The following is a 16,779-nucleotide window of genomic DNA, read 5'->3' as shown; positions in this document are numbered from 1 at the left end:
CAATGCCTATGGAACCACAAAAAAAATCTGACCAAAAGACTAGCCCCGCCAACTAGTCTAGCCCAGTTGGCAAACTCCAAGTTCAATGGGAACCCCTGTCTCAAAAAGTTAAGCTTGAGAGAGACTGAGGAAGAGTCAACCATGACTTCAGGCCTCTATATGTGTATTCACTTATAATTTTAGTTTTAAAACATTTGCTTCTAGTAGCCCCTATTGGCGTAACTTGAAAAGTCTCACAATGCCAGTCAAGGCGAGCTCTACGCCTCACTGCAGGTGCTCACCTCAAGAAGGCCAGCTTTTGTGGTCACCACCAACATATCAGAATTTCCTTCATCTTCCATAGTGAGGAGCTCTTCAACTGGAGAAGCAGCTCGAAACTGGAAAGGAGTACTTGCTCCACGAATTTCACCCTTATGGGTGACGTAACAGAACTGATAAAATTCTCCATCATCATTTGGAAGGTAATATCCTAAGAGGTGGGTAACAAAAATTATTAAACTTACTATTATAAAATGTTTATTTACTAACAATACCTTCATCTCATTCTATTATAATAAACATATTTAAAATGAGTCCTAGTCACAAATGTATCAGTCTGAGCTACACTCTTTCTTCTCAAACATACTCCAAAGTTTTATCTCTTAGATATAAGCATACATACCCATTCCCCTTTATCTACTCTTTATTCATTTTTTTATTGGTGTGTATGGGTGTTTTGTCTGTGTGTATGTCTGTGTACCACCTGCATTGGTGGTAGCTGCAGAGGTCAGGCAGCATCAGATCCACAGGCACTGGAGTTACACAGATGGTTGTGAGTTGCCACATGGGAACTATAAGCTAAACCTGGGTCTTCTGCAAGAGCAATAAGTGTTCTTAACCACTGAGCCATCTCTCCAGCCATTCTCCCATATCCTAATTATGGCAAAATCAACTCAAAGGAGTCAAATCTGTATTTCAAAATGATAAAGAGGCTGGATGGAGAAAGGAAGACCAAATAAAAATCTAAGGATAGGGAATGGGACTCAGGAATACACGATTTAAGAAATGTTCCCTCCAATTTGACATTCATTGATGTAAAAAAAAATATTAACTATAGGAATATGCTACATATGTGAACTGTGTAAATGCAAAAGAAATGACAAAGTCCATGGGTGCAGCACAAGAAAAATAAGATCTGCAACTTCAGAGCTCTATTTAGGATATGAATGAAGCCATCTAAGTTCTTTAGCTCTACAGATGTGTTTATAACATTACTATATGAAAAATAACATGTTTGATACTTAGTTTCTTCTCTTTCAATTTGTACCCTCCCTTTGAAATTTTGCTGGACTGTCCTAATTAAAAATTAATGTTCATCTCTTTAAATATCACACAAATTTTCTTTTTACCTAAAGAAACCTTCAATTCTATACTCGACATTACTATTTACAAAGTACACGCCTTTGGGAATAGGGAGGCTAGGGGGCATTAGAAATTGAACCTGGGCCTCAACTCAAGCTAAGCAAGTGCTTTACCACTGAGTTACATCCTAAATCCTTCAAAAAAAGATGTAAAGACATGGCTTCAAACTTATAATCCTTCTGCACTGCTTCCCATATAGCTGGAAAATACTTCCTCGTGCCACCACACCCAGCTTTGTACACGCTTATATCTTAGATCTCCAAAACATTGACGACAAATGTACACACTGAGGGGCAGATGCATATTTAAGTGAATATAGTAGACATGAATGAATGAATCCTAGACTCACAGTGACTTATACAAAGGAAGACACAAAGATGAGTATATTTACAGGAACTACCCCCAAATCTAAAATCTATACCTACTAATTTATGTCCTAAAATTTTTAAATACATTAATATTATACTTACTTCACTTTAATTTTAGCAAAATTAGGCCTTAAAATACATTTGAATTAGCCAGGTGGTGGTGGCACAAGCCTTTCATTCCAGCACTCAGTAGGCAGAGGCAGGCAAATATCTGTGAGTTTGGGGCCAGCCTGCTCTACAAGAGCTAATTCCAAGACAGGCTCCAAAGCTACTGAGAAACCCAATCTCGGGGAAGAAAAAAAAAATTGAATTGCATTTATGTATTTGTGTGAAGAGCATGTGGTGGTCAGAGGACAACCTCCAGGAGTCCTTTCTCTCCTACCATGTGAGTCCCAGGAAGCAAACTTAGCCATCAGATTCTTTACTTGCTTCATCATCTTGCTGACCCTCAAAAACATTTTTGAAAGAATAAAAGGGCATAGCAGGAAAAAAATGGCACCCAACCTGAAGGCTCTAAGGGCCAACACCAGAACAATTTCAACAACTAACTACTTTACTACTTTAAAGAGTACAATCTTTAAAATTAGTATCAGGCTCTATTTCTTAAAAAAAAAAAAAAAATGAGTTCACAGAAAAGGATAACTCTAACATAATTTTAATTAAGGTACAAACTGTGTGCATTTCTTAGTAAACACAATAATAGCTCTTATAAAAAAATGTACTGAGGGATACTGAAATTTGTGGCTGAAACATAAAGAGAAGCAAGATATTTTCATAGTTTTAAAGTAGCTCACTCCATAACATTGTTTCATTACAAAGAGAAAACTACTAACTTTAAGGTAGCAGAGTCCAGACGGCATCAATGATCTGATGAACACCAGCAGCAATAAGTGTATAAGCACTCTCAGACACATTGCAGAGACTATGACACCCTCCCCCCATAATGTGTGATCTTTGTATTACCGTGAGAAAACAGCAAATTAATCCCAAATGAGACACACTCAAGGGTAATCCTCAAAGATGACAAGACACCAAGGAGATTAAGATTTGACAAATATATGCAATATGGGGTTAGGGTTGGTCAGCAGGAAGGGAACATCAATGGAAACACTGCTAATACCCAAGCAAAATGTGTGGTTTAATTAAAAGTATTACAACTCAGCAACTGGCTAAAATCACTTGCTGCTCTTGCAGAGAACATGGACTCAGTTCCCAGCCCCCACATGGTAGTTCATAACCATCTCTAACTCCAGTTACATGAGATTCAGTATCTTCTTCTTCTGGTTTCTGGATACCAATTACTCACCTGGACACATAGACCTATATGCAGGCAAAACATCTACACACAGAAAATTAAATCAACCTTTAAAACAAAAAGGGCCAGAATCATGGCTCAGTTAATAAAGGTACTATCCACCAAGCCTGACAACCTGAGTTCAATCCCAATGCCCATATATTAGGAGTAAATCAATTCCTCTAAGTTGTTTTCTGACTGCTCCATGTTTTCAACAGACATACACACACAAACATAGTTTAATGATTTTTTAAAAAAAATTTAAAAGAAAAATCCTACAATATAGATGACATTCTTGTATAATGACTTAAAAAAACTACCTAAAATAATCTTCTTTAAAAGTTTTTCAAATAAATGTATTCAATCAGTGCTACAATTTAAGTACAACCAAGTAAAAAAATAAGTCAGTCTGTAATGTGACATCAGTCTTCAGTAAAACACACATAGAACTCAAACTAAAAACACCACTGAATTTGTAAAACTTCTTTACTGTTCCTGTGCTTGGCATCCAGGAAAATGTCTTCAAGTAAAGACAAATAAATTGGATGTGTTTGGCATATTTGTTAAGTCACTAATAAGTGTATTAGCCACTAGAACAAATTCACTTAAGTAATTTTTTTAAAAAAAAATTCACAGTAAAGACAGAGGGTCAGTCAGTGGCAGTACACACCAGGCAGGTGTATCTCTGAGTTTGAGGCCAGCCTGGTGTACAGAGTTGAATTCTAAGGCAGCCAGGTCTACACAGAGAAACCCTGTTGGAGAGTGGGGGTAAGGATGACAGATCGAACAGAAATAAATTTACATCTTTTAAGAAAAAAAAATGAAATGTAACAAAACGAGCTCTAGCACATGTTTAAATTTGATCATCTAAAAGAGTCTGTATATAGGGCCTGGAGAGATGGCTCAGCGGTTAAGAGGACTTGAATGCTCTTCTAGAGGTCCTCAGTTCAATTCCCAGAAGCCATATGGAGGCTCACAATCATCTATAATGGGATTAGATTTCCTCTTCTAGTGTGCACAAAGGTGTGCATAAAGACAGAGCGCTCATATACATAAATAGATGAATAAATCTTCAAAAATAGTATTTCATAAATTGAAATGTTACATAGAATTTGTTAAAGTATATATATATATATATACATATACATATACATATACATACACACACTAAAAGATTAACTAGAGGCTGGGCGGTGGTGGCGCACGCCTTTGGTCCCAGCACTCGGGAGGCAGAGGCAGGCGGATCTCTGTGAGTTCGAGGCCAGCCTGGTCTACAAGAGCTAGTTCCAGGACAGGAACCAAAAAAGCTACGGAGAAACCCTGTCTCTAAAATTTAAAAAAAAAAAAAAAAAAAAGGTTAACTAGAGACATAAACGTGTTTCTGACTGATGGCAAGTGTGGAGCACTGAACTCAGAGTTAGGCTACACTCCCAGCCCCTAAATAACAGTTGAGAACCCAAGTCTTGTCTTTATTAATACTACAAATGTTATACTTTGGGGGGGGGGGAGCCTGTGAATGTGTGTTTTGAGTTGGCTCTCTTCTTCCACCTTGTATTTAGAGGCAGGGCTCAAGTTTCTGACTTCTGAATCCACTTCCCACTTAACTGTGAAGTTCTAGTATTACAGGCCCATGTCATACATTTTTTATCTGAGTTCCAGCTTAGCCAGGCATGGTGTTACATGCCTATAAACCCCAGCAGCACTCAGGAGGCTGAGCAGGAAGATCACAAGTCTATGGCTAGCCTTGGCTACAGCAAAAACCCAACACATATTCATTCCTATTCTCTTTCTCCCTCTCTGCATGTGTGTGTATACATGTAGTGTGTGACTCTGGTAGTCTGAATATGGCCCCCATATGCTCATGTATCTACATGTTTGGTCTTCAACTGACAGAACCATTTGGGAAGGATTAGGAAATGTGACTTTATTGGAGGAGTTGTGTCACTGTGGGCATGCCATTCCCAGTTAGCTCTCTCTGCCTTGTGTTGTCTCAGTGCTATGCTTGCTACCATTCTATACACATGATGATCATGGGAGCTCTCTCTCTCTGAAACTGTAAGCCCCCAAAATGAATTCTTGTAGCTGCTTTGCTCACAATAGAGCAATAGAAAAGACAGATAAGTCCTTTTATCCTATCTTCTGAGACACATAGTACATGTTCCTTATCTATAGTCCATCTAGAGCACAATCATAGCACAATAAAACCTTTTATTCTCACTGAGAGTAACTTTGGTCTAAGGACCCACGATCAGTCTCTCAGGAACTGTTCCTCAGTGCATAAATAAAGTCATATTCCTTTTCTTCTAAGCTGCTGCTAGTAAACACAATAGTGGACTTGTTAAAGCCACGGATACACATTCCTACGAACTACTAATCCCAAAGGAGCCAGAAAGAAGAAGACAACAGCCCTGAAAGAAGGGCACGCTAGCTTTATGTCCCTCACAGATATAAGTGACAAGTCAAAAGCTGGAATAAATGAAAGGGTCTTTTCAAAGTAGAAATGAATGAGTATTGGGGCAACTTGAACTTCATCCTTGGTCGATACTTTTCCCTAGTAGTGCACAATCCTCGGCTTTTGTGTGAGAAAAATAGACTTCTTTCCTCTTACTTGTCTCCCTTTGCTTCTTAATACTTAAATATAAATTGTGTTGTATTGTGGTGATCTGAAAGAAAATGGCCCCCAACAGAGGTGTGGTCTTGTTGGAGGAAGTGCGTCATTGTGGGGTGGGCACTGAGGTCTTTTTTTCTCAAGGGTGACTTCAGTGCAACAATTCAGTCTACGTCATGTTGGCTGTAAGATGTAAGAACCATGCACCGTGCCTGCCTACATGCCGCCATGTTCTCTGTCATGATGGACTGAACCTCTAACTGTAAGCAAGCCACCACATTACATGTTTTCTTTTTAAGAGTTGCCGTGGCCATGGTCTCTTCACAGCAATGGTAACCCTAGTTAAGACATATATCAAAACCTTTTCTTAAGAAATTTCGAGTTTGCTTCATTTAAAAAAGAAAGGCATTCTGAGGAGCTATGAAAACACTGTGTGCCCTACATTTGGTATTTACAGTCACCTGATTTTCACTCAACAAAGACAGTCGTTTAGACACGCCTGAAACAAACAACAATAATACAGGCAGCTAGCTTGATCAAGCCCTTCAGTTTTTAGCTCTTACCTTGAAATGCGAGTACACAATTGACAGTTGATCCTTCCACATAATGTTCAGGCATAGGAGACCATAAAAATGTGTAATAATCACGAGCAGTACTCCAGCCAACCTAAAGGAGAAAAATTTAACATGGGATTTGAGTAAATATCTTAATATTAGCTAGATACAGCAATTGTATTACATCCTAAAGTTAAAATATGTATTTAACGCTTACAAATCTACAGTTGTTAACAGGTGTGTCCAATTTTGATTTATTAAACTGTGACCCAAAGCTGCAACAATTTACATAAATTGAATGACGTTTCTACTATATATTCAAATGCTATCTAATTTCTCCAAGACAATTCACATCCACACACAAAGTCTTCTGTTTTATTTAAAATATTTATGCCACTAGACACAGTAGATTTGTGTGAGTGTTGTGTGCAGAGGTGTACATGTAAGCATAGAGAGGCCAGAGGTCAATGTTGAGTGTCTTCCTCAATTGCTCTCCACCTTGATTTATGAGACAAGGTCTCTCGCTGATCCTGAAGCTCACCAATTTGGCTAAACTAGCTGGTCAGCAAACCCTAGACGTCCTTTTGTCTCTGTCTGCCCAACATAGGGATTACAGACATATAGACCCAGCTTTATGACATGGGTGCTAAGGATCCAAATTCAGGTCAACTATGGCAATTTACTGGTTAAGACATCTTCGTAGCCCCCACCCCGTGGACTTTTAGTAACTTATTGCTTTATACTTCATATTTAGGGTCTACTTGGGGCTCTGTTATTGTTATTTGCTTTTCTTGTTTTTTTTTTTTTAATGTAGACACTTTCCTGTAACTTAAATCCACTGATCTCTCACCTACGCAAGTTTTGCCTAGAAGCAATTTATAAATATTGGATAGAAGGAGTAATTACATTCTTAGAGATCATTTACACCACCTACTAATAACATATTTTCACCTAACAACATTTTCAGCCTGGAGGTACACAAGAAAAGATGTTCTAAGCACATTGTGCACTCATGAGAAATGTCCTTACATAATCCAGTACCACACACAACAAATAGATAATGAAATTAAATACATGTAATATTTTCAACTTAAATATATACACTACAGATTTCAAATTATGTTTTCTAAAAAATTATACAGTATAATTAGAGATAAGTTTAAAGCAAGTACATTGTTAGCAACATTAAATAAAACTATACATCCAACACAGCCTTAGATTACATATTCTAGGATTTCCCTAGGCTCTCTTTAGTGTATGGATGTGTGTTTGTATACACAAATGCGCTTGTGTACACATACCACCAAACATCTTTCCTTCTGGGGACTGAACTCAGGCTGCCTACCTTGGTGTTATTTTATGAGCTATCTTCACCAACACCACGTCCTACAATTTTGATTAACCTCAGTTTACAGACAAAATAATATTGAGCTGTGTTCTATTAATGAGAGCTAACTAAATCTGAACTTAAAGTTCAAAGCTCTTAACCACTGCCGTGCTCCTCACTCTTTTCCTGACAGGATAGAGGGCTCTTTATAACTTTTGAACTCCACCTCTTTCCTTCCAATACTGGCACGATGAGTATTTAATTCCTGACAGAATTAAATAAGACAGAGCAAAAAATGGTTCTCTTTTGTCTTCACTGAGAAAAACACAAACTGTTTCAAAAATCACCCTTTACCCAGTGAGTGAAAGTCAAAGTGCAGTAACACGGAGGAGACTTAACAGCCACACTCTGCTCCCAGGCAGCCAGAGATTTAACAGGGCATAATCCAGAAAATCCTTTGAGAGGACTCCAAACGCTCATTACAAAATCAAGCACTGCAGGCGAGCTAAAGTTCAAGAATAGCCACACTGCAGAACAAAAAAAGAATTGTTTTCTAACAACCACAGAGGTCTTTCCCCTCAGTAGGCACAACTGTAGGGGTCGAGAAAGGGTGGGACATGCACCTAACATTTTGACTTTGTGATGGACTGTGCAAGTCTGGGCCTCACCTAACTTGGTACTGACAAAACCAGGATACTTTGGGTGCCTAAGCACTGGGTAAGGGACTGTTCAACAGCCCGTTGCAACAGGGAACATGCAGTACCACAGAGAGACACAAGAGGGAGAAAGAGAACAAAAGTCTTGAAACAGGCAATGCTTTCTGGTCGGGAATTTGCACAAAGGGGCCACAACACATCCCAGTAAAAGACTTAACAACCTTTGGGCAGAGTATATGGTGCAAATCATTCCTGCACAAAACAAGCCTAGATGGATCAAAGAGGAGGCTACTTTATGGAATCCACAAAATGGGAAAATTCTTCTGAAGAATGGGAGGTCCAAAGGAAGAAAATAAATCTTAAGACACAACATTAAGCTGAAATAACCTCAAGAAATAGAGTTTAATGTATTATCTGACCAACAATCCAAAATAATTTTTTAATGAAGTTCAGTGCACTCCCAAAAAACTATATAGTAATCAACTCTACAAAAACAATGAAGTATAACAAAGAGAAAGAGGCAGAGACAGTCAGTCAGTCACCTATGGAGATGGGGAATACAATAACTCAATTGAAAAATTCACAAGAGGATTTCCACAACTGACTTAAGCAGAATAAAGATTCTAAAAGCTTGGCCCAACATCAACTACACAGCAATATGTGCCCTCCTATGTAGGCTGCATTAAGACAGTCTTTTATTTTGTTTTTGTTTCGAGCCAGGGTCTCTCTACACAACCCTGGCTGTTCTGGAACTCAGTATAGAACAGGCAATCCTAGAACTCAGAGATCCACCTGCCTTTACCTACTGAGGGCTGAGATTAAAGGTGAGTGCCACCACGCCAGACAAAGACCCTGGGGGATGGGGGGAAATAAGGTTCAGAGAGATAGTTCAATGGGTAAAAGGTGTGCCACCAAACCTGACAACCCAATCACTGAGACCCACACGGTAAGATAGGATTTCTGAAAATTGTCCTCTCTACACATACACAGTGGCACCAGCACACATGTACACATAAAATTAACTAAAAGTAAATACAATTTTAATAACTGAGTCAGGGGAATAAAAAGGGATATGAAAAAAGGAGTTGAGCATAAGGAGCTTATTAATAAAAACAGCAAATAGGGTGCTTTAACCCCATGACTAATGAGGCTGAGAAAAAGATTGTGAATTCTTGGCCAACCTAGGCAATAATACTATAAGACTCACAAACAAACAAGCAAGATTATATTCATTGAGAAGTTCTAGAAAGAAACAGAGTCTTAGCGTATTTGTGCAAGTAGCAGCTGAAACTTACAGTATATGAAAAAGGAAATGAGCAAATTAAAAATTTCAAAATAGTAAAACACGGTGGTCTAATAAAGTTCCAGAATTTGAGAGGCTGAGGTTGCCTGAGCTACAGTGAGTTTGAGGACAGTATGAACTACATAGAAAGATCTAGTATATAACGAAACAAAACAAAACAGGCTCTAATTATTCTTTAACTAAGATAAGTTCAAAAAGAAACATTATTGAGCTGTCAAAGGTCTTCTGAGCAGAGGAAAGTAAGATGTCACACAAGGGATGTCCTGTAAGAATCCCTGCAGATTTCTCAGCCAAAACATACAATGCAGAGGGCACCTCTATCATACTATTATGGATGGCTTATATCACTTCTTCCAACAAAAGATTTTTTTTTTGTTTTGTTTTGTCTTGATTTGATTTTGGTTTTTCAAGACAGAGTTCCTCTGTAGTTTTGGAGACTGTCCTGGAACTAGCTCTGGAAGCTGGGATTAAAGGCATAGGCCATTACCACCCAGCTCCAACAAAAGGTTTTGAGAAGACATAAAACAAGCAGTTTTAGATCTACTCTCCACAGCAATTAATTTTGATTGTCTCTACAAAGCAGGTTGATTTGTGGAAACAGCACAAGACTCCTCAAAATAAATGGCAGAGATCTTCACATGGAGGCCTAAGCACCTTTGGAAGCCTGAGCTGGGGTTGGAGCAAAAACCTGGGCGCTGGACCTTGGCATTTTGTGGGCTGAACCTGTGATTCTTGGCAATACGTGCTCAAGCATGCACTCAAAGTGGGGGTAATGAGAGCTAGTTAACAGAACTTGGCCACTGACACCCTTGGCTTTACCTCTGGGTTTTACAAAAGCCATCATCCACAACTTCAGCCTTAGTCTTGGTTAAGACTTCATCATCTTCAATACCCGACTCCATATTTAAGGAGAAGGTCTCATACTGGCCTCAAACTTGCTACATAACTGAAGCTTGGCCTTGAACTCCTGATCCTCTGCTTCTACCTCCCAAGTAGGAGCGCACTTGGGAGGCAGACAAAGTGAGTCAGAGCTGGAGAGTGAGCCCGAAGCTGGTTCAGGCATCTTGTCTCAAAAAAAAAAAAAAAAAAAAAACAAAAAGAGAGCTGGAAAAAGGCTCGGTGGTTAAGAGCACTTGCTGCTCTTACAGGGACCAGGATCAGTTTGCAGTACCCACATGGTGGCTCACAACCTTCTATAACTCAGTTCCATGGGATCTGATCCCCCTCCTGTTCTCTTCAGGCATCAGGCAAAATTGTAATTCACATACATAAAGGCAAAATACACACACACAGAAAAGTCACTAAATGTTAGTGGGAAAAAATTTAAGGTTCAACCCAGCACTGTGTTTACACCTATAATTCCAGCCTGTGTCATTGTTAGGAATCCTTCCCTCTCTTTCAATCACATTTCTCTCTGACCTGACCTATTTTTTCAGGAAACCCAGTTCTTAAACAGTATTATTACCTCAATACTGCTATCTCACACAGATTCAAAACTAACACTATAGTTTCATAAAATGCTTCAATGACTATATAGCTCTGGTTTTGGAATCTGAGGTGCCTTAAGGGACATAAAGTAAGTCTCAAACTAGCTACTAAGGAGTGTCAAAGAATGAAGGATTCAATAAGGTACAGTGGCCCATACATGTAATCCCAGTCCTTGAAAGGGTTAAGCAGGGTGAATTGTCTTTTTGGAGCAGCCTAAGGTGTACAGAGAATTCCAGCCCACTCTAAAGTACAGAGTAGACTTTGTCTCAAAACACCAGAAGAAAGCACACCTTGTTTGATGCAAATATGATTTTGCTGCCTTTCATCAGGTGGACTTTCACTTCTAGACTTTTTTTTAATTACACTTTTTTTTATTTTAAAATGAATGTGTGTTTCCACGCAGTTTGTTGATCAACGAGGTAGCCACACATATGTCAGGGCATAGAACTGCCCTACCTAAATATTGTTGACGTCCCTGCTACTGTGCTGAGAAATGTATGCAGCTGTAATTTCTTCTCTTCCACTCTTATTATTTGCACTATGCCTTGGATTGTGTTACTAACAAGCTAAGAATTTCATTTATCAGGCATTTGTTTGCATTATAAAGTACCTTGACAGGCGCCAAGGAAATAGCTCAGTTGGTAGAAGGTTTGCCTTGCAAGAACAAGGACCTGAATTTGATCTCCAGAAACCACTTGATAAAAATAAATGTATGGTAGTTGTCTTAGGGTTTCTTTCTTTCTTTTTTTTTTTGTACCAACTTGTTCTTTCTTGCTACTTAATTTATACAGATGAGACAATCATATTTCAATCCAAATTTCAATTTGAAATCATAATGTATGTTTACTTTCACTAGTCATGACAGTGTTTGTTCTCTACTACATTTCGAAGAGCCAGAAAATTACAGAAAACCTCCAGCACCATGAATACAAAAGCAGCAACCACTGAAGCATAATTTTCAAGTAAATATTATGAAAAATCAGTGATAACTATATGAACCAGCCAACAAAGAATTTACTGTTCTCTCTAGTAAAATGGAATAGTCACCTAAGAATAGGACAACTACAGTATGAGCATTATTTAAGTGATACATAACAAGAGGTACTACATGGCTACATAGCTGCACAAAATCAATCACAGGTGACTAAAGACAGTAGACAATTTGAGAATCTAAAGAAATGAGTGGGTTTTCCCTCTTAAGTGTGAAATGAATGAAAGAAAATTTAGAATAAAAAAAAAAGATTGTTGAGTTGAAGATGCAGCTCCTTGTACAGTACTTTCCCATGAAGCCCTAAGTTCAATCCTCAGTACGGAAAACTGGGGATTGTGCACACACAGAATGAGTCTAAAAAGTTTTTGATGTGGGATGTCCTTCTGTACATGTGTTGCTTTTATTGGTTAATGAATAAAGCTCTTTTGGCCAATTGCTTAGCAGAGTAAAGTCAGGCAGGAAATTCAAAAAGAGATATAGAGAGTAGGCGGAGTCAAGAAAACACCATGTAGCAGTCCAAGAATCAAGTGGTTAACAAACCACAAGCCTCATGGTAAAATATAAAATAACAGAAATGAGTTAATTTAAGATGTAAGAATTAGTCAATAAGAAGCCTGAGCTAATAGGCCAAACTGTTGTAATTAATAAAGTTTTTATGTGATTATTCAGATCTGGGCAGCTGGGAATGATAGAGTAGTCTCTGCTTAAAAATGGTGCCAATGTGAGGTAACTACATCCACATAAAACCTGAGAGAGTTTGGGAAGGAGTTCTAGACACAAAAGGAAAGAGTTAAGCACAGCTTCTTAGCAGCCGCATTTTTTCAGATAGGTTCAGTTTTGCTGGAGGTGAGCAGAGGCTTGGCTTCTTTAAGAGCCAGTTTCCTGGTCTATGCTGGCAACACAAATGGCTCTGGCTCATTCAGAAGGTCCTGCACGTTAATGGGGTTTGTGAGAAGAGTACTACCACTTATTTAATGGCAACACAGACCCGCTGCACCCATGGAGCTGGGGCAGTGAGCACCTCTGCCATTATGGATGGGGTGGAGTCAACAGGCAAAGACGCAGCATTAATCCTAGTCATGCCTGCTTAGCATTTAAAAAAAAGAAAAGACAAAAACAAAAAAACTCTCCTGGTCAGAAATTGATTACAGATACACAATAAGACAGATTCAGATGACAAAGACCTCTGAATGGATCACAGAGTTGGGTAAATGTACAAAGGCTTAGGAGAGAAGAAAGAGTATACATACAAACAGTCATAGATTAAAGGAGTAAAATAAATTAAGGCAGACATAAAGATGAAATATATACAGAAAGTCTGGATTATGTATATTATTGTATTTTCTTGACTATTAATGAATTAGCTGCTGAAAAACATCTGATTCTGAAGGCTACTAACCTAATATATTTTAAAGGTATCTTGACTTCAAAATTTGAGTCTAACGATATATTACTTTGAAAAGAGATTCTGCTTTTGTTTCCACAAAAGATGAGATCATGTGGATTCCTTCAAAGTTATGTGATTTGATAGAACAAGACCCCCTTCAAAAGTCTCGATGAACCCTAAAAATACTTAGCCCAACAAACAGCAGGAGAAATCTTGGATTAAACTATTTACAAATTCCCAAAATGATTGTTTTATAAATGTTTGTTTTCATTTAAAGGTGAATATGAAATAGAAATGAATACTTTACATTGGTATAGACTTTGGTCCATTGATACAAACTTATGGTTGATTTGTTACACTGTATATATGTATTTATGCTCTTGTTTAATGTATTGTTTGTGCAGCTTATTTAAAAATGTAATGTATAGATTTGTAATAGTCAAAACTTATAGTCATGTTTGGTTTTCTAGATATATAGAGATACATTTCAGTTAGATAAATAATGTTTGACACAACAAAGACCTACAGAATATGGCATTTAAAAGGTTTTAAGAACATAGACTTTTTCTCAACAATGAGACATGTCTGCTTCAGGCGACAACAATCTACTTCAAGAGGCTGATGGGCACTAAAGAAACTTGTCATGGAATTTGCCTTCAACTTGCCTGGACTACTTAACAGTATGCTATATAAACTGGACATGCAGTACCCACAGAAAAATGACTTCTGAACTAGCCAAAATGTGAGACAGTTCTTCAGGGTTCCTGCTTCATGAAAGAGTCTGTCAGACATTCTGTAGGACACAGAAGAAAGTGAGTGACAAACTGCCAATATAGGTGAAACTGTCTTTCAAATTTCCTGCTTCATGAAAAAGTCTGCCAGATACTATGGGCCTGTAGGCTGAAGATGGATGCCCCAACATAACAGAACTGGTAACTATCCAGGCAGTAAGAAATGTCTGTCAGTTCTAGAGTTTTAGAAATTGCTTACAATGGCACTTCCTGTTTACTTAGGTAATATCATATCCTTCTGGAGTCTTCGATGGAGTTGAAGACAGATAATAGTTTTCCTTAGTTATGATAAAAGATAAATTAGATGCAAAACTTTAGACTCACAAAGATGAGACAGACAGAATATTTTCTTTAATTTTTGCCTTATACAAATAGATTAAATATTACAACTGTAACTCTCGCTTGTTAACTGTTATTTATATGTAATTTTACTACATTAAAGTTAAAACCTTCCTTTTTGTTTAGACAGAAAAGGGGAGATGATGTGGGATGTCGTTCTGTATATGCCTTGCTTTTATTGGTTAATGAATAAAGTTGTTTTGACCAGTGTCTTAGTAAAGTCAGGTGGAAAATCCAGAGATACCGAGTAGGTAGTCAAGAAGATGCCATGTAGCTGCCAAAGGAAGCAGACACCATGTGATCAAGAGGTAAAAAAAAAAACACCCACAAACCTTGTGGCAAAATATAAAATAATAGAAATGGGTTAATTTAAGATGTAAGAGCTAGTTAATAAGAAGCCTGAGCTAATATGCAAAACACTGTTGTAATTAATATAATTTTTGTGTCATTATTCGGGTCTGGGTAGTTGGGAATGAAAGAGCAGTCTCCACTTACAAGTTTTCACAAACATCTTACCCAAATTGGGTCTTTTAAGTACAGAGAAGAAAACTTACGGAATTAAATTTTCAGTGTTTAAATGAATGTACAGTGTTACAGTATTTCACAGTGATGTTTACAAAACTGAACCTTTTGGGTTGTGGGGGGGGGCAGTTGGGCTTTTTGTTTGTTTGTTTGGTTGGTTTTGGTTTTTCAAGACAGGGTTTTTCTGTGTAGCCCTGGATGTCTGTCCTAGAATTCACTCTGTAGACCAGGCTGGGCTCAAACTCACAGAGATCCATCTGCTTCTGCCTCCCGAGTGCTGGGATTAAAGGCATGTGCCACTACTGGCATAAAATTGAAATTGTAATAGTGTTTGTTAAGAAAGCTAGTATAAGGAGAAAATATGCAGATTATAGGGAAGTCTCCTCACGTAAAGGTGCCAGCCTCCAAGCCTGATGACCTGAGTTCAATCCCTAAAACAGACATGGTAGAAGGAGTAAACCAACTCCTTTAAGTCGTCCTCTGACTAGACACAAACCATGGCATGTATACCCACCGACGTACATACACACACACACACACAAACAAAATAAAAGTAATTTCTAAAAAGATAAAATAAAAATAACCTACAAGGAAGACAACATTTTCAGAAGCTTTTCTTACCTTGAAAATACCAACCCAGTCTTTGGGATGTGGATGGATATATGGAGTTAAGGTGTAATGACACTCCAAGTGTGCATTAGGAAGGTAACTTTTAGCCACATTTTGAAAGATGACATGAGCAAAGTTGGAAGTCTGCAATGGGACTTCTTGAAAGGATGTCATTGTGAATCTGAAAAGAAAAATTCATACAAGTTAAACACTGTCAGCTAAGAATAAACTTACACTTTAAAAACCTATATAACTTTTGGGACTGGGATACAACTCAGTGATGTGGGAGTGTCATATATCAATCTGTTGATTTCATTGGTTAAGCAATAAAGAAACTGCTTGGCTGGCCCTGATAGGTTAAAACATAGGTGGGAGGAGTAAACAGAATAGGATGCTGGGAGGAAGAGGAAGTAAGCTCAGACTCTGCTCTGCTTCCGGAGAGACTTGACAGCTTTGCTCTCTGGAGCAGAGACGCCAGGCTCCGCTCTCCCAGGCAGCTCCGACCCAGGATGGATGGAGGCTAGAATCTTCCCGGTAAGCGTACCTTGGGGTGCTTACACACATTATTAGAAATGGGCTAGTCCAGGTGCGAAAATTAGCCGAGAAGAGGCTAGATATAATGCACAAGCAGTGTTTAAAAGAATACAATTTGTGTGTTGTTATTTCGGGCATGAGCTAGCAGGTGGCCGGGGTGCTGGGGACGAAGCCCTGCCGCTCTTATTTCAACAACTCAGTGTGGGTCCAGAGCTTGTTCCTTATGTATGAGGCCCTAGGATCACCCCCAGCACCACACACACACAAATATAGTTGTCAATTCTAATTTTATATATTTACATGTCTTAAACATGAGAATTATTACTTTAAAATGTGGTCAAATACAAAAATAAAATTTAATAAACAAAGCTAGTATGATTTAGGAAGCTATAGTGAGTTTAAAAGTAAAAAATAGATCTGTCTCAAAACCAAATTCACAGGCTGGAGAGATGGCTCAGTGGTTAAGAGCATTGACTGCTCTTCCAAAGGTCCTGAGTTCAATTCCCAGCAACCACATGGTGGCTCACAGCCATCTGTAATGGGGTCTGGTGCCCTCTTCTGGCCTGCAGGCATACACACAGACTATTGTATACATAATAAATAAATA

At 38.3% G+C, this 16,779-nt stretch overlaps 1 protein-coding gene across 2 annotated transcripts in view; it reads right to left on the bottom strand.

Moving 5' to 3' along the window:
• The window catches only part of Tax1bp1 (Tax1 binding protein 1), a 62,305-nt gene that overhangs the window by 38,966 nt on the left and 6,560 nt on the right, over positions 1-16,779 (bottom strand). For both annotated transcript variants that reach the window (XM_050155437.1, XM_050155438.1), the window contains exons 2-4: positions 15,651-15,819; positions 6,235-6,337; positions 282-469 (exon numbers count right to left, since the gene is read on the bottom strand). In XM_050155437.1, the coding sequence (XP_050011394.1) occupies positions 282-469; positions 6,235-6,337; positions 15,651-15,812 (453 nt within the window). In that variant the 5' untranslated portion in view covers positions 15,813-15,819. The remainder of the gene's footprint in view (positions 1-281; positions 470-6,234; positions 6,338-15,650; positions 15,820-16,779) is intronic.

Source organism: Alexandromys fortis, unplaced genomic scaffold, assembly GCF_014885135.2.
Source record: "Alexandromys fortis isolate MF-2015 unplaced genomic scaffold, M_Fortis_MF-2015_v1.1 scaffold_93, whole genome shotgun sequence".
Taxonomy (NCBI): Eukaryota; Metazoa; Chordata; class Mammalia; order Rodentia; family Cricetidae; genus Alexandromys; species Alexandromys fortis.
This window is presented reverse-complemented; position numbering and strand designations above follow the sequence as displayed.